General features: G+C 42.6%; 1 protein-coding gene across 6 annotated transcripts in view; it reads right to left on the bottom strand.

The window, feature by feature from the left end:
• The window catches only part of ING4 (inhibitor of growth family member 4), a 40,917-nt gene extending 19,337 nt beyond the window's left edge, over window positions 1-21,580 (bottom strand). For 2 of the 6 annotated variants that reach the window (XM_034787429.1, XM_034787436.1), the window contains exon 1: window positions 21,441-21,580. In XM_034787429.1, coding sequence (XP_034643320.1) covers window positions 21,441-21,477 — 37 coding nt within the window. In that variant the 5' untranslated portion in view covers window positions 21,478-21,580. Of the gene's footprint in view, window positions 1-4,436; window positions 4,523-10,298; window positions 10,418-21,440 lie in introns of all 6 variants that reach the window. The other 4 variants (XM_034787455.1, XM_034787472.1, XM_034787463.1 and 1 more) reach the window with 4 other exon arrangements.
• Window positions 21,581-21,812: the final 232 nt, after the last annotated feature.

Genomic DNA, 21,812 nt, shown 5'->3' with positions numbered 1-21,812 from the left:
CCGCTTTCTCCAGATCATTTATGAATAAGTTGAATAGGATTGGTCCTAGGACTGAGGTCTCGGAGTAGCCAACGAAGCATGTTCCTTCTCAGGAGGAAGCTGCGTTGAAGATGATAAAAGGAACATGTCTGAACATGCAGGATCTTCAGGTTGGTAACAACTAACAAGAATGCACTTTTATGTAGAAATCCATGATTAAATCGAGTCTTCCTGACCAATGATTTAAATCATGATTTAAATCAATTTGATTTAAATCAAATCCACCCTGGTTCATTAGGATATGGTAATGAACACTTTTGAATGGGAGTTTGGGAACGAAGGGTCATGATACAGGGACACCATAATGGGACTTGATTTAAAGGATGGGAAATATCTAGACAGAGATGTCCCCATGAACACGTACATGCCTTGAAACAGCTTACATTGGAGGTCAACAACATAGAACTGGACGAACTTGGACTAATATAACCCAACAGATGAAAGAACACTGGACAGTTACAACTTTTACTCCTGAACAAATGGAATGGCTGATCCCAGATCGTGATCATGGTTGCAGCTGTAAACAAAATGGGTCCAGATTTGAGATTACTTTGATTTTATTTCCTGAGGAGTGGGTTATAGATAGTTACTATCCAAACTGTTCCAAGTGGACTGCTGGGTATAAAACATATTGGTCTTGGGATTTAAAAAGAAGAGGAATGATTTAAAGGGATGCTACGTGGGAAACATTTAACACTGGTTTGGGATTAGGAAATACCTGGTGTCTCTCTATTTTAAGGGAAAGAGTGAGCAGGACCTTTGAACAACTGGCTAAGGCGGCCAACATAGGGAGACAATGGGAGGTAGTAGATTAAAAATTAGACCAGTCAGTAATAGAATTAAGTAAATTACTGGGAAAGGCTGTTCTGGAAATTGTTAAACAAGTAAAGAACATTCATATTGGTTTATCCTAGGGGGGAGTTTGTATGGAAGCACAGGAAATATTAGGAGAACAACGGAAAGATATCATAGAACAAAGTAGTAAAGGTAATTGGCCAAGAGTATTGAATTGGGCATTAAAATATTATCTTACGTTAACAACATGTTCAAAGATACCTGGAAGGTGAAAATGCAAAAGCATACACTACACCAATGTATTCTCATCCTTTCAGGAATAGACAATGGAAAGGTGCAAGAGGTATAACCCAGTTACATATTCTAGTGCTTGGGGAAATGAGATGAGATACTATGAAATAGTGCCAGAAGGAAATGGATTGTGGTAGATCCCTGGAGAAGGATGGAAAAGAATAACAGGAGCCCAATGGGAATGGGAAACACTAATTGAAAAGGGAAATATGAATTTAGAATGGAAAGGAGAGAACCTTACTATCAATTTGCAATGGAAAAGAAGTTGGTGGGGATTGTATTAAGTAAAATCAAAATTTATGTTGGCACCAGGAACAAAAAGGTAACGTAACGATAAAAAACCTGGACCCTGGAACGAGTAATGTGGTGTGCGTGTAGGAAAATAATTAACTTCCAATATGAACAGTACCAATGGCACTCCCAGGTAATCAAAACATATATAACTCACCCCAGACTGATGCCACCAAATTTGGAAGAAAGTGGAGGGAATGATACAGAGCAGGGCATGGAAATACAAACGTATCAGAGGACATTAAATCAGATAGAACAGATGACAGGCCTTGTAAAATGTGCACTTACTTGAAAACACAAGGTTACTGAAAAAGCTGTAAAGGATAGAGAATCTCAAATGTGTGTCTGGTATGATATAGTATGTCATGGAACAGAGTGGAGGGACTGAATGGATAATTGTATTTTGGACTCTTGGAATAACAGTGTTATTTTTCCCGTGCATCTGTATTGGGTATCAAATATGTAAACAGCATAAGAAAAGGCAAGTCTTAGAGGGACACTTTAAAATTGAATTGCCAGATTATACAACTGAAGATGGCAAAATGACATTTTAACTTAAAAAGGAGACAATGGCCCAATAATTAATAGGTATAATTGGTGTGATTGCTGTAATTTGGTAAGCTTTAGTAACTGGATATCGAGTGGGGGACTGTTCGGATGGTGCTAAAGTATTACGAATTGTGGTGGATAACACGAGACTGGTAAAGCCTAGTAATTCTGAATCTGCTAGAGGTTTCTGGGAGCAGGATTCTCTTAGCATCAGACAGGATGTATGGAAATTTACTGAGAGTGCTGAAATTGCACTTGAACGCTGACACAACTATGTACTCTGGACGTTTAACCAGAGGCTTTGTGTGTATTTGTGGTAATCTGGATGAACTATGGTCATGATCAGTCATGTTTAAGCAAATCACCCAGAAAACAGAATCATAGAATATCAGGGTTGGAAGGGACCTCAGGAAGTCATCTAGTCCAACCCCCTGCTCAAAGCAGGACCAAATCCCAACTAAATCATCCCAGCCAGGGCTTTGTCAAGCCTGACCTTAAAAATCTCTAAGGAAGGAGATTCCACCACCTCCCTAGGTAACCCATTCCAGTGCTTCACCACCCTCTTAGTGAAAAAGTGTTTACTAATATCCAACCTAAATCTCCCCCACTGCAACTTGAGACCATTACTCCTTGTTCTGTCATCTGCTACCACTGAGAACAGTCTAGATCCATCCTCTTTGGAACCCACTTTCAGGTAGCTGAAAGCAGCTATCAAATCCCCCCTCATTCTTCTCTTCTGCAGACTACACAATCCCAGTTCCCTCAGCCTCTCCTCATAAGTCATGTGTTCCAGCCCCCTAATCATTTTTCTTGCCCTCCGCTGGACTCTCTCCAATTTTTCCACATCCTTCTTGTAGTGTGGGGCCCAAAACTGGACATAGTACTCCAGATGCAGCCTCACCAATGTCGAATAGAGGGAAAGATCATGTCCTCCATCTGCTGGCAGTGCCCCTACTTATACAGACCAAAATGCCATTAGCCTTCTTGGCAACAAGGGCACACTGTCGACTCATATCCAGCTTCTTGTCCACTGTAACCCCTAGGTCCTTTTCTGCAGAACTGCTGCCTAGCCATTTGGTCCCTAGTCTGTAGCAGTGCATGGGATTCTTCTGTCCTAAGCGCAGGACTCTGCACTTGTCCTTGTTGAACCTCATCAGGTTTCTTTTGGCCCAATCCTCTAATTTGTCTAGGTCCCTCTGTATCCTATCCCTACCCTCCAGCGTATCTACCACTCCTCCCAGTTTAGTGTCATCTGCAAACTTGCTGAGAATCCAGATCATTAATGAAGACATTGAACAAAATCGGCCCCAGGACCGACCCTTGGGGCACTCCACTTGATACAGGCTGCCAACTACACATGGAGCCATTGATCACTACCCGTTGAGCCCAACAATCTAGCCAGCTTTCTATCCACCGTATAGTCCATTCATCCAGCCCAAACTTCTTTAACTTGCTGGCAAGAATACTGTGGGAGACCGTATCAAAAGCTTTGCTAAAGTCAAGGAATAACACATCCACTGCTTTCCTCTCATCCACAGAGCCAGTTATCTCCTTATAGAAGGCAATTAGATTAGTCAGGCATGACTTGCCTTTGGTGAATCCATGCTGACTGTTCCTGATCACTTTCCTCACCTCTAACTGCTTCAGAATTGATTCCTTGAGGACCTACTCCATGATTTTTCCAGGGACTGAGGTGAGGCTGACTGGCCTGTAGTTCCCCGGATCCTCCTCCTTCGCCCTCCCCCCCCCCTTTTTTTTTTTTTTTGAGTTGGGCACTACATTAGTCTTTTTCCAGTCATCCGGGACCTCCCCTGATCGTCATGAGTTTTCAAAGATAATGGCCAATGGCTCTGCGGTCACATCTGCCAACTCCTTTAGCACCCTCGGATGCAGCACATCCAGCCCCATGGATTAGTGCTCACCCAGCTTTTCTAAATAGTCCCGAACCACTTCTTTCTCCACAGAGGGCTGGTCACCTCCTCCCGATGCTGTGCTGCCCAGTGCAGCAGTCTGGGAGCTGACCTTGTTCGTGAAGGCAGAGGCAAAAAAAGCATTGAGTACATTAGCTTTTTCCACATCCTCTGTCACTAGGTTGCCTCTCTCATTCAGTGAGGTGCCCACACTTTCCTTGACTTTCTTCTTGTTGCTAACATACCTGAAGAAACCCTTCTTGTTACTTTTAACATCTCTTGCTAGCTGCAACTTCAAGTGTGATTTGGCCTTCCTGATTTCACTCCTGCATGCCTGAGCAATATTTTTATACTCCTCCCTGGTCATCTGTCCAAGCTTCCACTTCTTGTAAGCTTCTTTTTTGTGTTTAAGATCAGCAAGGATTTCACTGTTAAGTCAAGCTGGTCGCCTGCCATATTTACTATTCTTTCTACACATCGGGATGGTTTGTTCCTGCAACCTCAATAAGGATTCTTTAAAATACAGGCAACATGTAAATGGTGAACTTAGAACATACTGACCTGGGTCAACTGACTCTCTATGATAGCAGCAAGAGCTCAGGTGAATGATTGATGAGAAAGTAAATGTCAGTCTGTCCCGGCTGTCCCTTGCAAAAATATTAATCAGAAAAACAAGCTATGATTATGAAATGCCAACATGGCATATTTCAGGGACACTCTGAGAAAAGATTTCAGATAGAAGGCTCCTTGTTAATGTAGCAGACAAAGGCATAACAGAATTCAACTGCTGGAAACTGAAGGAAGAGAAATTCAACTAGAAATAGGGCGCAATATTTTAACAGTGAAGGTAATTAAGCATTGGAACAATTTGCCTTGGTATGTGGTGGATTCTCGATCACTTAAAAACAGTCTATCTTTTTTAAAAGATATGCTGTTGCTCAAACAGAAGTTGCTGGGCTTGATGCAGGAACCACTGTGTGAAATTCTATGTCCTGTGTTACTCTGACTCTATGATCATAATGACTCCTTCTGGCCCTAAAACTATTAATCAAGCAGCTGCTTCGCCCCAATCAGCACATTTTATTCCATCTTTTAAACAAAACATGAAAAAAAATTAATCACGATTAATCGCAGTTTGAATCGCACTGTTAAACAAAATACCAATTGAAATTTATTAAATATTTTTGGATGTTTTTCTACATTTTCAAGTATATTGATTTCAATTACAACATAAAACACAAAGTGTACACTGCTCACTTTATATTATTTTTATTACAAATATTTGCACTGTAAAAATTATAAAAAATAGTATTTTTCAATTCACCTCATACAAGTACCGTAGTGCAATCTCTTTATCGTGAAAGTGCAACTTACAAATGCAGATTTTTTTTGTTACATAACTGCACTCAAAAAGAAAACTATGCAAAACTTTAGAGCATGAAAATATCTTGTGACACTGGCTACGACAGTGCTATGCAAACACCTGTTCTCACTTTCAGGTGACATTGTGAACAAGAAGTGGGCAGCATTATCTCCTGCAAATATAAACAAACTTGTTTGTCTGGGCGATTGATTGAACAAGAAATAGGACTGAGGGGACTTGTAGGCTCTAAAGTTTTATATTGTTTTATTTCTGAATGCAGTTACTTTTTGTACATAATTCTACATTTGTAAGTTCAACTTTCATGATAAAAAGATTGCATTACAGTACTTGTATTAGGTGAGTTGGAAAATACTATTTCTTTTGCTTTTTACAGTGCAAATATTTGTAATAAAAAATAAATATAACGTGAGCCCTGTACAGTTTGTATTCTGTATTATAATTGAAATCGATATATTTGAAAATGTAGAAAACATCCAAAAATATTCAAATAAATGGTATTCTATTATTGTTAAACAGTGCGATTAATCGAGATTTTTTTAATCACGCAATTAATTGCGATTAATTTTTTTAATCGCTTGACACGCTAAAAATTATATAAAGTAAAAGCTTTTTAAAATTTTTGTCTCCCTTGCATTTTTCTCTTTTCCCTTCTCCACTTCATTCGCTATTTTTCTTACCTGTAGTATGTTTCTTATCTTTTCTTGTCTTGTGTCTATATTGTACAACATAAAAAAAATTATACTCTTCTCTTCTTCCCTATCCCCTTCCTTTTTCTTTTCCTATATTGTTTTTTTTTTTCCTTACTTAATCCGCATTACCAACCTCTACTTTCTCCTATCTTTCCTTTCCTCCCATGTTCCCAGTTTCCTGTACTCTTGCACACAGTCTCCTGTTTCCCCCAACATGAGTCTCATATTCTTCAGCCTTATCCATAAAAATCACACACAGGCTCTCTCTACACTTACATCGCTATGTAGAGTACATATACTGTCCACCATCCAAGTACATGTATAAAACAGCAGTGTAGACGGTGAGGCACTGCATAGGCAAGTCAAGACACACCAAAACCTTAGGGTATATACCCTACTTGGCTCTCTACACACTCAAGCAGTGCCTCCCCATCTACAAGGCAATTTTAATGTCAATGCAGCCCAGAAAAGGCTCAAGCATCAGGGAGACTGAGGCTGGGGCAAGGCAACAGGAAAAGGCTCCAGCAGCTCCCTGCTGTCTGAGCCTTTCCCCATGGCCTCCCCCCCTTGCTGAAGTCTTTTTCCCCTGTGGTAAGGAGAGGCGCCAGGAACAGGAAGATTTTGGAGCCTTTTCAGAGCTCTTTCCCCCCAGTGGAGTCTTTTCTTGAGACGGGTAGCTAACACCACAGTACAGATGCAGCCTGCTTTTCACTGAACCCTGCAACTACAGATACCCTAATGCCATCACCCTTGTAGACAAGACCACAGGCATTCACAAAGCACACTATACTGATTTTCCCATCGAGGAATATACAGACTTATCTGCCATTATCCTGAAAATCCCATAAAAAACTCAAACATTCATAGATATGCAGAGGGATTACTGATATTTATATAAAAACAAGTTACCATTCACAGCCATTAATATTTTTCACACTGAAAGCCTATGTAATTGCACAATATGTTACCCTTCATCTTCCCTCCCTCTCTAACATTTGACTACTTACTTATTGTGTCTTATCTTACATTAAGACTTGTCTACACACAAGAATTCCATTAGTGTAGTAAAATACATTGATTGCATGTGTCCACATTGTTGTAGTTGCATTGTGGTAAGATACGTTGCTTTGGGGCCTTATATTCATATAGCAGGGCTGTGCTGCATCAATTCCAGTACGGATAGACATGCCAGGGCTCCTTGCACTGCTCCTAGGCATGCTGCATTCTGAGTAATTTTTGCTCCAGATGGTGAGATACTTCCAGGAGGCCAGAGAAATTGTGGGAAGAGAGGCCTAATTCCTAAAATCTTCTCATTGTATCCTGGAATTTAGCTGATGAAGGTGCCATTTCTAAACAACTCTGTCACAGTGATGGAGATATACTGTGCTCCTGTCCATTACTGAGACTGAAAAGCGGGTCTTGGAATATCTGAAAGCATGCAATGTGGTACCCATGGTGACTGAGAATTTTTGAAATTGTTTGAGAAATTCAGAGAAGGACCCAGAAATTGAATCTGCACAGACCAACGAAATCTATTCTTTGATCAACTGCCTTTGGAGGGATGCTGCTATTTGCTCCAGCCAAAAAGCATTGATAATCTGGAGATTTAGGATGATGAAAGCTTCAAAACTTCAGACTGGCCCTGCTTCATCAGTGCCCTCATGCAGAGACCAGAATGAGAGCACTCTCAGCACGCAGAAGTGAGTGACAATCACTATTTGGAAGCTGGCCATCACCAATTGCTACCAAAGCAGTGGAAAACCATTTCAGTGATGAAAGATCTACAGTTGGAGCTGTTATGCAAAGTGTGTACAAGACTATTCAGCATTTGACACTGCATCATGTGATCAAGGTAGGTAATACAGGAGCTCTTTACTGTATATGAAAAGATCCCAATTGTGATAGGGATCTGCTGAAAGGACCTGTGTGCCCATTCTGTTTCCCCCTCACCAGGTCTTGCCATTCAATTACTCCATGGTTCTGTAGCCTTGTTTGAAGACCCAACAGTTCACCAGCATTAACACTGGATGGGTCAAGAAAAGTTCGTGATACCAGGATCTTCAGAAATACAGCACTAGTCACAAAAATGAAACAAGAAGTTCTCTTCCCCTACTGTACTCCAGACATGAATGAAGAAATGGAACCAACTTATTCTGGATGACCCAGCACCACCTTCTTGTTTCCCTGGCTTATACAGGAGCTACTGTAAATCCTGACAGGAACAGACAGACTAGTTAACTATACCCTAAGCCACTGTAGGATGGTTATAGAGCATGCATTTGGTAGGCTGAAGGGGAGGTGGAAAGGTCTGACATAGACAGACTGTTCTGGGACTCATCTTCCTTGTATTACTGCTGTATGTTGTTTTTATACATAATTTGAGACTAAAGAAGGAGTAATTGCTGATGATTGGACAGAAGAGGTGCAGAGGCTACCTGCCGAATCTGAATAGCCCAAGGTGCAATTCACTGTTAGCAATGTTGCCAGCAGAAGTGCCATGGTCAAAAATGTTCTGTGCATACACTTTGAGAACAGGAGACAGCAACATGTTATGTTTTGCTAGAATATATCCTGAATTATACAATTAGCTGTATTGCAGAGGTGCCTATGGTCCCAAATGAGCAATTCGGATGCCATTGTTCTAGGCACGGTACAAACACAACAGAAAAATGGTGCCTGTCCTGAAATCTCTTCTTCTGGTTTTATGCATTTTAATGCTATTAAATAAACCTTGGCATCTGTGTTTTGAAACCAATAACACCACTGCTTCTTTATTAAACAGTACAAATTTTATTAAACACAATCAGAACTTCAGCAACCATGCAAAGCATTCACAAATATATAACAAAATAATTGAAAGATCAAGTCTGAGACAGATAAGACACAGATTAAGTAGTTCTCCTTGTCCTGAGGATTGGATTAGTGGGAGAATGACTGGGACCATGTGGGGAAAGTGAAAAATATCCTCAATCTCAATATTCTGAAGCACAAAGATGCAGCTTGCCTGTTGCTGGAGAGCATCGTTGCCTACAGTGTGCTTTCTTATTAGGGTGAGCATTTCTTCTTGCATCATCCCACCCCACCATCTCTCTCTCTCTGCTTAGATTAGCTTCAAAGAACTGTCTTTTTGTCCCACACTCTCTCAATTAATTGCTTATCTTAACACATCCAGGCCCTCTTTGTGGCTCGTTGGGACTCCACCATAAGTTTTTTAAATTATCTCTTTATATTACTTACCTATATGGCCCTCATTACCATAGTACAGTAACTCCTCACTTAAAGTCGTCCCGGTTAACGTTGTTTCGTTGCTGATCAATTAGAGAACATGCTTGTTTAAAGTTGTGCAATGCTCCCTTAGAACGTTGTTTGGCAGCCACCTGCTTTGTCCACTGCTTGCAGGAAGAGCAGCCCGTTGGAGCTAGCTGGTGGGGGCTTGGAATCAGGGTGGGCCAGAAGCCCCCCGAAGTTCCCAGTGCGGCAGCCGCCCAGCAGGCTATCAATTGCCGGGCAGTTCAGCTGTCCCTCCCACATCTGCTGTGTGCAGCTCCTGGGAGCCTTCTGCTTGCTGTGCAAGGGAGGGAGGGGGAGAAGAGGAGTGCTAATGTCAGGGTGTCCCCCCTCCCCCTGTTGCTGCCCTCCACTCCTTTACCCCATCTCCACAGAGTAGGAGGGAGCTTGCTGGCAGCAGCTGCTGTCTCAACTTGCTGATCTACTTAAAAAGGCAGTGTACTTAGAGTGGGGTCAGCATACTTAAAGGGGCAGTGCGCGTCTCTCTCTCTCTCACACACACACACACACAGGATGTCTCTCTCTCTGCCATGCTGTCTCCCCTCCCTCCATTTGTGCTGCCTTATAGAATGTGAGGCTACATGAACAACAATGTGTTAACCCTTGAGGGCTCAGCCGAGTGCTAGTTCATCATTTAGCAGTAAGGCATTCTCTAGGAAATATCCCACCCTCTGACTCCACCACCTCAACCAAGCTTCACAATCATCATTGCTGTGTACAGTATTAAATTGTTTAAAACTTATACTGTATAGGGTGTGTGTGTGTGTGTGTGTGTGTGTATATATATATATCTTTTGTCTGGCAATAAAAATTTCCCTGGAACCTAACCCCAGCCCTTCCCCATTTACATTAGTTCTTATGGGGAAATTGGAATCGCTTAACATCGTTTCACTTAAAGTAGCAATTTTCAGGAACGTAACTACAACATTAAGCGAGGAGTTACTGTATCTATATGCTTTACAATCATTAGTGGGCTTTATCTTCATAACACTCCTGTGAAGGAAGTAGTATCCCTATTTTACAAATGGGGAACTGAGGCACAGAGTAGATTTATCAACTTGCCAGGGTCTCACAAGAAGTCTGTAGCTGATCCAGGTATCCTGGTCCTTTCTCTTGTGCTCCAATTCATAAGGCAGCAAGCATCAGTGGAACTTTCTAGTAAGGTATGTCTATTGCAGGTACTGTTCAAAGAAACAGAGGTCAGTCAGTAACCATAGTGAATGCAGTAGATATGGAAACTCAGCACTCCCAAAAAGAAAACGTATCTTTTCCCCTCCCCCAACCCCTCTTTTTTTTTTTTTTTTTGTGGCCATTTTCACATTAGTTTACCATAGTTCCCCAACAACCTGGCACCCAGAGCAAGATGGTAAGCAGCCTTTAAATGATTCCTAGAAAAAGGATGTGTATCATTATGTTGATGCCAATCTTTACTTTAACAGTTTGATAGAGTGCGGGAAAATGATGCATTATATGGGACTTATTTAGAACTCCAGTTACACCATCGCAGGCAGTCCTGGCCTTGGAACACATTACTCTGATGCAGAGTCCCAAAAGGCAAAGGAAGACATTATCCAAGAGGGCTAGAGGCTAGCCAGGGAGACTGCAAGGTTTTCTGCTGAGGTGGTTCTGCCAGATTTGCTGCTTGATAAATGAGAAAATGTATCCTGACATAGAATGGAAGGGATGGGGAAACATGCACTGCCTAAATGTGCATACCAAATTAGAACGCCTCTTGTCCCAGAAATTCTCTGATATGCCAGGAGACATGAAAAAATCAGGATTAAAAATAAATAATCATCTCTGAAAACCTGTGATACGCTGCACTAACAGGTTTAAGTGAGTTACTCGGATATGCTAACTAATAATGCCGATGAATCATTGAACCCCCTTATTTTGTGCAGCAGTACTGTAATTTTCCATTGACTTGCTGTATTATACGGTTATGCATGCAGTTAAACCAAAGGCTCGAGACAGTGAATGACATTGCTTATGATGCTGTATTAAACATGATGTTTTAATATAACTGAAAAGATGCAATTATATTACTGTACTTTTAGCTATGTATGTATTACTGGACGACACAGAGGCTGGCAGATATTGTGTTCAAGCTTTGTGCTCTCAAAATTGCTTCTATATTTATGTTATGACACATCATGGGCCATTTGTGCTGGAATTATTTTTTTGCTGCTGCTGTTTGCCATTTTGTACCCAACCACATGGCTCAATGGGGGAAGAAAAAATGAAAGTGTCAGGAATTGAACAAGGGAGAGTGGTGGAGGAGGAGATGGGTGTGTGTGGAGAAAGGAGGAGAGGCTGGGGCAAGTAGTCTCAGCAGCATTTTGGAAGGTGTGGGATGGGGGTGGAGCAGAGCAATGAGGAGGAGAAATGGAGAGGTTTCCAAATGACATAGCTATATTTACCCATTTACAAAAGCAAAAGGTGGCAAAGCAAGCCTTGGAGAAAGTCCACCCCCCCCCCCCCACAAAAAAAGCTACAATGATTATGTATTACAATAAAAACTTACTGGCTGAGGGCCCCTCATCTCCCTAGTATGCTGTCTCCGTTGTCGTCTGTGAGGCAGATGTATCCTAGTATCTGCATCTGGAGCAGGTCCTGACTGATGGCTTCCAGGACAATGCCATGAGTATCAAGCAGCTTCTGAGTAGACACATCAGTGCTAGCCGCCTATTGCTCTATCTCATCATGGCTATCAGCACTCTTCTGGGGAGCCTCCAGACAGGGGCAACACTGTTTGCAAGCAACCTAGGCTGAATGATGGGCAGGGTGGACTTGATTTAAATTAAATTGATTTAAATCATGATTTAAATCACTAGTCAGGAAGACTCGTTTTAATCATGGATTTGTACATAAAAGTGCATTCTTGTTGGTTGTTTTACCCTTAATACATATTCTTCACAACTCAGAGATAGATGTAGGTTTCATTTTTAGAAGGTACACACTATACATTTTTTAAGTGATTTATTTTGAAAACTTTTCAAATTAATTTTACAGCTATATGAGAAAATGAATGATTGTTTGGTTATTTCATTTACTAAAGGTAATTGAAACAGATATTTATGAAGTCATTGGGAGGTGAACTATCTCCAGTTTAACAGGTTAATCATTACTATTTGGAGGATTTTCTTGCCATGCTGTATTAGGAGGAAAACATCACCAGACAGATACTTAAATTGTTTTATTTAACTAAAACAACGACATTATATATTCTGGATTTTTTTCTTCCACAGCAAACATAATATTTTAACAAAACAAGCATATGAATTTTTTAATTTAAACATTCAAGTTGTTTTTTAAAAAACTATAACATTTCATTAACAATAGTTAAATGAAATATTAAAAAAAAATTAAATCGACTATGTCAGCCAGGTCAACATGAGAAACTGAAAATATTGGCTTCTGCAGTTAACTCAGTCGTCTTCATCTTCATTTTCCTGGTTGTTCATAATGTGGAAAAGAAAAACAAGCTTTCCTGCTTTTTCAGGTCCCAAACGATTTCTCAATTTGGAATGAATTAGTCCAAAGGAAGAAAATATTCTTTCTACAGCGGCAGAAGAAGCTACTGCTGTTAAAAGTGAGATTATTACTTCAACAGTCTCTGAATCCAAGTGCTTAGTGACTTCCACCAGTTCAATGGTGTGACCTTCTTTAAAATATCATCAGCAAACATATATTTCTTGAACGGTTCACCCTTAGCTCAGAAGTTTATTATAGTTGGCATTATTGAGGGATGATTCCTGGATGTCCATGTCATAGCCAACTCCTCTTCTTCGGCAGTTAAGGTTCGACCCTGGTACCAAGTATTGAGAATATCTGCAAGAAAATGAACTGGAGATAGTGCTTGTCCCATTCATTTCTTTAATGCTTGTAATTTAACTCTGTCATTGCACATTTCTCTTTTTAAGATCTCACTCAGTTCCTTCCAAATTTCAACAGTGTCAGCAATAAAACAGCTATTTCCCTGCATTTTGTTCAAGGCTCCAGAAATAGACGTCAGGGTACTCGGCATGTGTTCAACATTTCTCTTAAGCCCCATGTTGAGAACTCTGACTGTGACCGTGCCATCTATTTTTTCATGATTTGTTCACAAACTCATCAGATTAGGCCAGTTCTTGACACAGTGCTCAAAACAGTCCATCACATGTCTTGTGGGAGAGTTAGCTTGGTTCCTCCCACTTTTTACAGAGCAGCGGCTGCAAAGTGGTCATTACGGAAGTATTTTGCAATTTCAACAACATTACCCTTTATTTCTGGAACACTGAAGTCTTTGGCTAGGAGGTGCATCAAATGAGCACTGCAACTGTATGTTATTAGCTTGGGACTCTCTTCACTCTCTTCTAAATAATTTCTTCTCATCTTGGATACATTTGCAGCATTGTCTGTGACCAAGCTGCGTACTAGACATCTGATTTTTTCCCCCCACAGTTTGTTATAGCTTTTACTGCTACTTCTTACAAGTATTTTGCTGTGTGTGCATTTCCTGATGTATCAATTGTTTCTGTAAGGAAGACATTCCCTTCTTCTGTTGTCACACAAGCACATACAACAGGATCATTGTGGACATTACTCCACCCACTGAGACTCAGGTTAACAATTTTACCCTCTAGACCTTTTGCACACTGCTCAATTTCTCTTTCATACACTTTATCCAGCAATTTGCCTGCAACATCTGCTCTGTTGGGTGCACTGTATCCTGGTCTTAATAACTGAACCATGTTAATGAAGTGTGGGTTCTCAATCATATGGAAAGGAGCATTTGTTGCATAAACAAACTGGGCAATTTTTTCATCAATTACCTCTTTTTGTAATCTGCTGGTTCGTATCACAGACTTATCTATGGTTGTTTCTGGATGATGGAGATTTTTTTTTTCTTTTTTGCTACCAGTGACATACTGTGGCTATGTGACGTACACGATGTGACTGAAACACTATCATTGGCAGATAACTCCGAAACTATAGAAAATGATGGTGATCTTGAAGGTGGAGAATCATCAGAATCCTGTATGTTGAAGATGGAGTCTCCTAAACAAAATAAGTCAATGCAGTTATTTAATTATTATTACCATACTGCTCATTTAGTATTACTCATTGCATTCACTGACAGTACTACTTTAAAGGTGAAATTGTAAAAGGAAGATCTGCTTATTTCAGGGATTTATTTTTTATCACAACTGCATCTAAAATGATAGTACCACAGAGTAACACCTATATTTTTTGCTCAAACATGAAAATTCAAGAATAGTCCAGAAGGAAGACATATAGTCCTTAAGAAAGAAGTATGAAATAAAAACGTTTACAAACCTGAAGATCCTGCATGTTCAGACATGTTTCTTTTATCATCTTCAACGCAGCTTCCTCCTGAGAAGGAACACTTCACATAATGTTGTTTCATTCGGGCAACCAGGCCTTGCATTTCTTTGTTGCACTGTTTGCATTTTGCACACATGCCTGTCTTACCCACAGGTAGAGGAACTTCATTAAAATATTCCCAAACTGGGTCTCTTTTATGGCCTGCGGCCATTATAGGTTTTCCCTTCTAGTGAGAGAATTTTTTTGGAGATATCCCATCTCCTAGAACTGGAAGGGACCTTGAAAGAAAGGTCATCGAGTCCAGCCCCCTGCCTTCACTAGCAGGACCAAGTACTGATTTTGCCCCAGATCCCCAAGTGGCCCCCACAAGGATTGAACTCACAACCCTGGGTTTAGCAGGCCAATGCTCAAACCACTGAGCTATCCCTCCCCCCAACATTGATTTGGTATGGTAGATCTCAAATCAATGAAGACTACAGTCAGAAAGACCTCAAGACTTCTAGAATATGCTGCTCAAACAGTTTCACTTTTGTTTCTACTGCCTGTCCCTCCCTTCTCACATTTATCTCCAGACCTCTTCTCCTTGTCCAGATCTATTCCACCCCCAACAATCTTCTATTCACTGAACTTTTTGAAACTTTGCACTTTTAGAGAGAGGTAAGGGATTGACTCTGTGTACACAAATTTGCAGAGGAACAATAGAGTTGAGATCTGTTATTTCTCACCTCTATTTATTTTATTTATATATTTTAAAACATTTTTGCTGTTAACAAGCATGTTATCTCTGGAGACACAAATCCACAGTTTGAGAACTGCAAACCTAAGCATCTCTGATGTTCTCTTCTAGACTGAGCACTGAGTCTCATTGGGTAGATAGAAACAGTAACCTAAATAATCTATACAGAAGCCCCTGGAACCCAATAAGATTGGGTCCCTAATCCATGAACTACTGGAACTCATTTACAAAACTTTTCTTAAACATTACATGACTATATTGTCTCATACTATAGAATTAGAATTTATAATCCCTATTCCATGATTTGATATTTTTGAGCTATAATGTATCTTTAGATAAGTTTTTTCCTCAAAAAGCATTTTATCAAAAAAATCCGATTTAAATATTAAAATATGATTTTTTTTTAAATCATTGATTTTTATCCACCCTGATGATGGGCTTCTTGGAGTTTGTGTGGGCATTTCCACAGCTGCCCTTGTGATCTCTTTGATAGCTTTGTCACAGCTCCTTACCCTTCACTCTACACTGTTATTCAGAAAGTAGCCCAGTTCTACCACCTGTCAAGGCACCTTGGATCTCTTTGGTTCAATTTTCCCAGAGGGTTCAAATCTGTTGTGACCATTGTAGTGTGAGACAGCAGCAGGAGAACTATTTGCCATGGAAGTGAAACAAGTCCCTGCTGCACTACACAGATTTAATTCCCAGTGGTGCAGACTTGCTATGGATAGAAACATTTCCATCAGTGGACATCTAGAGAAGCATGGGTGGGAGGAAATGTGTGTGTGTGTGTGTGGATGCACAGCAGTTCCTTCCAATATAAGGGCAATTTCACCAGTGGAACTTTCACTGTGTACATAGGGCCTTGGATAATATGCTCTTCAGGGCAGGGATCATATCTTCTTGTACGTTTGTACAGTGCCTAGCACAATGAGGCCACAGTCCTCAAGGGTCCTTTGGTTGCTACAAAAATCACATTCTTGTGCCATCCACCTGCCCCCCAAGATTACACTCATTTGCCACCCCCTACAAAATCTCTAACAGTCACTAGTCTCATTCATCCCAGTCAAAAAAATGTCACGTTCTCTGGCCTTCCAACCCCAAAAATCAAGCAAACGCAAACAGCACACACATAGACTGCCTCTACACATAAGGGACTTGTTACACAGGCTCTTCTAAGAGTCCACATACATACACACAAGCTCCTCTCCACAAAACAAGGAGCTCCTTCCCCCTCCCCTAGCCTTCTCTCTCCCAACCGTCACCCCAGACTCTTCCTTTCCCAAGTTCTTTCTCTGATCTCCCTCCTTTTTGCTCCCTCTCTCTTATTACCCACGGCTTCCTTAGTGCAGGGGAGGAGAAAGTGCTTCACTATCTAGCTTCCTCCTCCCATTACAGGATCTGATAGCTACAGCATAGCAGATCCAGTTTCTGCAATAGTGGAGGCAGGGGACAAAAAATGGTTTAGGACAGTGGCTCTCAAACTTTTTTACTGGTGACCTCTTTCACATAGCAAGTCTTTGAGTGCGACCCCCCCCGCCCTTATAAATTAAAAACATCTTTTTATATATTTAACACCATTATAAATGCTGGAGCAAAGCAGGATTTGAGGTGGAGGTTGACAGCTGACGACACCCCATGTAATAACCTCATGACCCCCTGAGGGGTCCTGACCCCCAGTTTGAGAACCCCTGGTTTAGGACATTAAATGGAGATAAAAAGCTGCAGGAGGACATGTTTTAGGGAAGTGGGGAGAAGCCTTTTCATTTTTAACTCCTCTGATATTGGACAGAGTTGAAAGAAGGGGACACACAGACATCATCAGAGAGGAAGAAAGCTAAAGAGACATGTTCCTCCTTTACCACCACCTCTGTTGCATCTATGTTTTCATGGCGTGTAGCTGCTTCACCATGATGAAGTTAGTTGCTGGAGGACATGCTCAGTTCAAATGTGTCTGTCTGTGAATAGGCTCAGCGAAGCTGGGGCATGCTCAGTACAGACACAACAGTCACATTTTTTTTAAACAGCAAGCCTAGCATGCTCTGCAGAGTACAATACAAACTGCAAATGGAGATGTTTTACAGTTTTATAATTTTTTTCAGTTTTCACAGGGACAGCAAGACGCGAGTCTCTGACCCTAGAACCATCCCCTCTGCCAAATTTTAAGGGCCTGCTGCAAACCACAGAGGTGTTAGAACTGAAAAATATTTTTACAGTGGGAAGTGTTAGGCAACCCACATATTACACACATAAAACTGCATTAAAAGAACATGCAACCTTAATTCTGACATTTCCTAACTTCTGGAAGCTTGACTTTGAAACCTTAATGTTCTTATAAGAAGGTTTTTTTAATGGGTAATTTCCAAAATTTTTAAAAAAGTAAACTGAAAAAAAACCAAATTTCATCATGTGATATATTGACACCCACATGGCTCATCAGCAGGGTTAAAACCTTTAAATCCACTGCACAGACCTCTAGCACCTGAGCTAAGCAGTAACTGACAGCAATAGTAGGTTGTCGTCCTCTACATGGATTGATGCAGAAGGGGTACAAATCACTTTGCCAGTGGGTTTCACAGCAATTTGCTGACAGCAAATGAATGGCGAGAGCCAGGAATCTTGAGTTCCAGTCTAGCTTCTAGAAAGTGTGCACTCCGGTGGTCACAGAGCCTTCTGTTCCTATGCCTTCCAACCTGTCCTTGTCTAGTCCTCTCTCTTCGTTCCAGTGCCAGTCAGTCCTAGTCCTTTCCTCTGAGCTCCGGTTCTGAGCCCTAGTCCCTTGTAAAATCCATTTCTTTCCCTCTTCACCACTCCACACTAGCTCCCAGTCTCCCTCCCTTCCCCCACACATACCTTGGCTGAGCCTTCCCTTTCCCCAGTATCTTTGCCCAGCTAGTCTTAGTCCTCCCGCCATACCCTGGCTCCTCATGAGCTTTGTCTCTCCTGCCCATGGCTCAGTATCTATAACCAGCTAATCCCAGTTTTCCTGCCAAATTTACTCTCCCCAAGTCTGGTTCTTGTCCTGTCTGCTTTAAATTCAGGCAGCTTCCTTCTCCACACTGCCTGGGCCCAGCAGGGAAAGAATTGAGACCGCAGGGGAGAGTCTCTCTGCTCTTAGTTCCAGTGCCACACTGGCCCACAGCAGCCAAGAGTGGCAATTGCAGGGAAGTGCTGTTTGGCCCCTGCAGCCCCAAGCTAGAGCATACTCAGTACTGAAAGAATTTTCAGAGAATTTAGCTTTTAAGTTCCAACAAGTTTATACTGAGCATGTGCAAACAGATTTTTCCCCAAAAAAACTTGTAACTTGGCCATACAGTAACTCCTCACTTAAAGTCGTCCGGGGTAACATTGTTTTGTTGTTACATTCCTGATCAATTAGGGTACATGCTCGTTTAAAGTTGTGCAATGCTCCCTCCTAATGTCGTTTGGAAGCCGTCTGCTTTGTCCACTGCTTGCAGGAAGAGCAGCCCGTTGCAGATAGCTAGTGGGGGCTTGGAACCAGGGTTGACCAGCAGCTCCCCTAAGTTCCCTGTGCAGCAGCTGCCCAGCAAGCTATCAATTGCCCCTCCCCGCACTGCCATGTGCTGCTCCTGCCCTCTGCCTTGGAGCTGCTCCCCGAGACACCTGCTTGCTGTGCAGGGGGGGGGGAGGGAGGAAGAGCTAATGTCAGGGTATCCCCCTTCCCACTTACCCCATATTCCATAGAGCAGGGGGGACATAGGACAGGGCTCAGAATGGAGGGAGCTTGCTGGCAGCAGCTTCAGTCTCAGCAAGCTGATCTAATTAACAAGGCAGTGTACTTAAGAGTAGGGTCAGCTTACTTAAAGAGGAAATGCGCATCTCTCTCTCTCTCTCTCTCTCTCTCTCACACACACACACACACACACACAGTGTCTGTCTCTGTCTGCGATGCTGTCTCCCCTCCCTCCATTCCTGCTGCCTTGTAGAGTGCCTTGAGGGCTCAGCCAATTGCTAGTTCATCATCAGTAGCAGTAAGGCTCTGACTCCTCCACCTCAACCAAGCTTCACAATCATCATCACGTACCAGTATTAAATTGTTTGTTTAAAACTTGTGTGTGTGTGTGTGTGTGTATATATTAATGTAAATGAGGGGGTTAAGTTCCAGAGAATTTTTTTTCACCAGACAAAAGTGTCTGGTGAAAAAAAATTCCCTGGAACTTAACCCCCTCATTTACATTAATTCTTATGGGGAAATTGGATTCACTTAACATCGTTCCACATTTTTCAGGAACATAACTACAACGTTAAGTGAGGAGTTACTGTATTTGGGTGAATTTTCTCCAGGATGGCAAAAGGCACAATCCTGACAACCAGGGCAACTTCCCTGCCAAATTTCAAGTCCCTACCCTAACACATGCTAGCACTATCTAAAGAATAGGTTGCTAACATATCTATTTTAAATACGGCAAAATGTTTTCTCCTAGACTTGTTCTCTGAAGCAACTGAACTACTTTGGATGAAATTAAAAAAAAAAAAAATCAGCTCACAAGACTTTCCCCCCCAAAAAGGAATCAAGTTTGGTAAAGTCATAAGCAACTGAAAGCGAGGGTCTTATAATGAGAAGTATCAGGTAATCTTAAAAGATGGTGCTACCAGCTTCACCTATAAAATTACCATTTTCTCTATAACAAAAAACAAGCAAGGAAAATGTTAAAAAAGCTATGCAAATAAAAATAACCAGCCATAACAAACACCATACAAATATAAGAAAAATCATAAATATAGTGGAATTTAGGTCACCACCACCCTCTCCACCCATATATTGAAGTGAAAAACACTGAATACCATCCACTCTCCTCTACTGCTTCCCAAGGGGGGTGGGCGGGGAGAGGCATGGGGAGTGGAGAAAAATATGTTTTTTGTCATTATAGGAGATAGAACTTGAAATCTAACTACTTTCTCTCTTCTTTACTCAAACCATCACTAAAGTCACAGAGAAGTCACGGGCAACAAAGAAAAATTCATGGAAGCCCGTGACCTGTCCGTGACTTTTACTAAAAATATCCATGACAAAATGGGAAGCTCAGCTGCAGGGTCCACACACACCCCCAGCAGCCAGGCACCTCTGAGGGCCCGCTCGGAGCTCCGGGGGCCCCCACCACCAAGCAGCGGGGGTACCCCAGAGCTCCCAGCCGCCACGGGCTGAAGTCATGGAGGTTGCTGGAAGTCAGAGATTCTGTGACTTCTGAAACCTCCATGAAAGAATCATATCCTTAATCCTCACCCACACCAATGCCAGCTGTGTGGCTACCAGCTCTTGCAGGAGCCTGGCACAAACAATCTGCTTTCTGAACATAACAGCAGCCATACTGGGTCAGACCAATGGTCCATCTAGCCTGATATCCTGTCTTCGGACAGGGACCGGTGCCAGATGCTTCAGAATGAAGATACCAGGTAATCATCAAGTGTCCACTCCCAGCTTCTGGAATGTCCACTCCCACTCATAGGTTTAGGAACACCCAGAGCATGAGGTTGCATCCCCAACCATCTTGGCTAATAGTAATTGACGGACCTGTCCTCCATGAACTTATCTAGGTTTTTTTTTTAAATGTTATAGTCTTGGCCTTCACAACATCCTGTGGCAACAAGTTCCACGGGTTGAATGTGAAGTATGGGGCAGGGGGAACAAAGCTAAAAAAATACACCGTCCCCCCAACATATCAACCGAGATGAAAGGAGAGATCAGCAAGGAAAGGATGCAAACGAGAAGGTGCAGAAGAGGAAGCAGCCAGCAGCCCCACCCCTACCCGAGGCAGGATCTGGCGCCGAGAGCAGGTGTGTGGGACTAACCCAGACCACATCGAGCCGGGCTCCAGAGACCACAAGAAGAACAGGGACCACGAACAGCTCCGCAACACCCGGGCGAGTCCGCCACCCCAGAAGCGCGGGGAAGGGGCCACAGCGCCAGGGCCGCGCTTTAATCCCCGTCGCCGCCGCACACTAGAGCTAGCCGGGCTTGGTCCGCGCCACAGCGCCCTGGGCGGGACTGTGCGCGCTTGGAGCTGTCTGGCCGAGCCCCGGAAGCCCGCGCGCCGCTTCGCCCCGAGCCGAACCCGCTCCCACCAAGAGCCGCCCCAGGCAACGACCCTCCCGGCAGGAGCCAGCCCCGCCCCGGGTCTTACTATCCAGATAATGCTCCAAGTACATCCCCGCCGCCATCTTGGGCCTCAAACACAGACACTTCCGGGCCGGAAACCGAGTAACTTCTGTCCTTCCGTCCGACAAGGCGTCACTTCCTCCCCTACTCGAAAGTACTTCCTTGTAGAACAGGGCCGCTTCCGGCTGCGTGAGGCGCTGCTTTGAATTATTACTTGTTCCGGATTCCGCAACGGCTCGGCTGGCCCGCATCGGCAGGGGGATGGGAGCGCGCGCGCGCAGGCGCGGGGCTGTGATCTCAGAGTCCGTTCATGGGCGATAACGGCACATGCTGAGACACGCACCCGTCAGAGCGACGCGGCGGCGGGGCAGGGTAGGGCAGGCGGGACGGGCCCGGC

Source organism: Trachemys scripta, chromosome 1, assembly GCF_013100865.1.
Source record: "Trachemys scripta elegans isolate TJP31775 chromosome 1, CAS_Tse_1.0, whole genome shotgun sequence".
NCBI classification, from domain to species: Eukaryota; Metazoa; Chordata; order Testudines; family Emydidae; genus Trachemys; species Trachemys scripta.
Note: the sequence above shows the minus strand (reverse complement) of the source record. Positions and strands in the feature narration are given on the sequence as shown.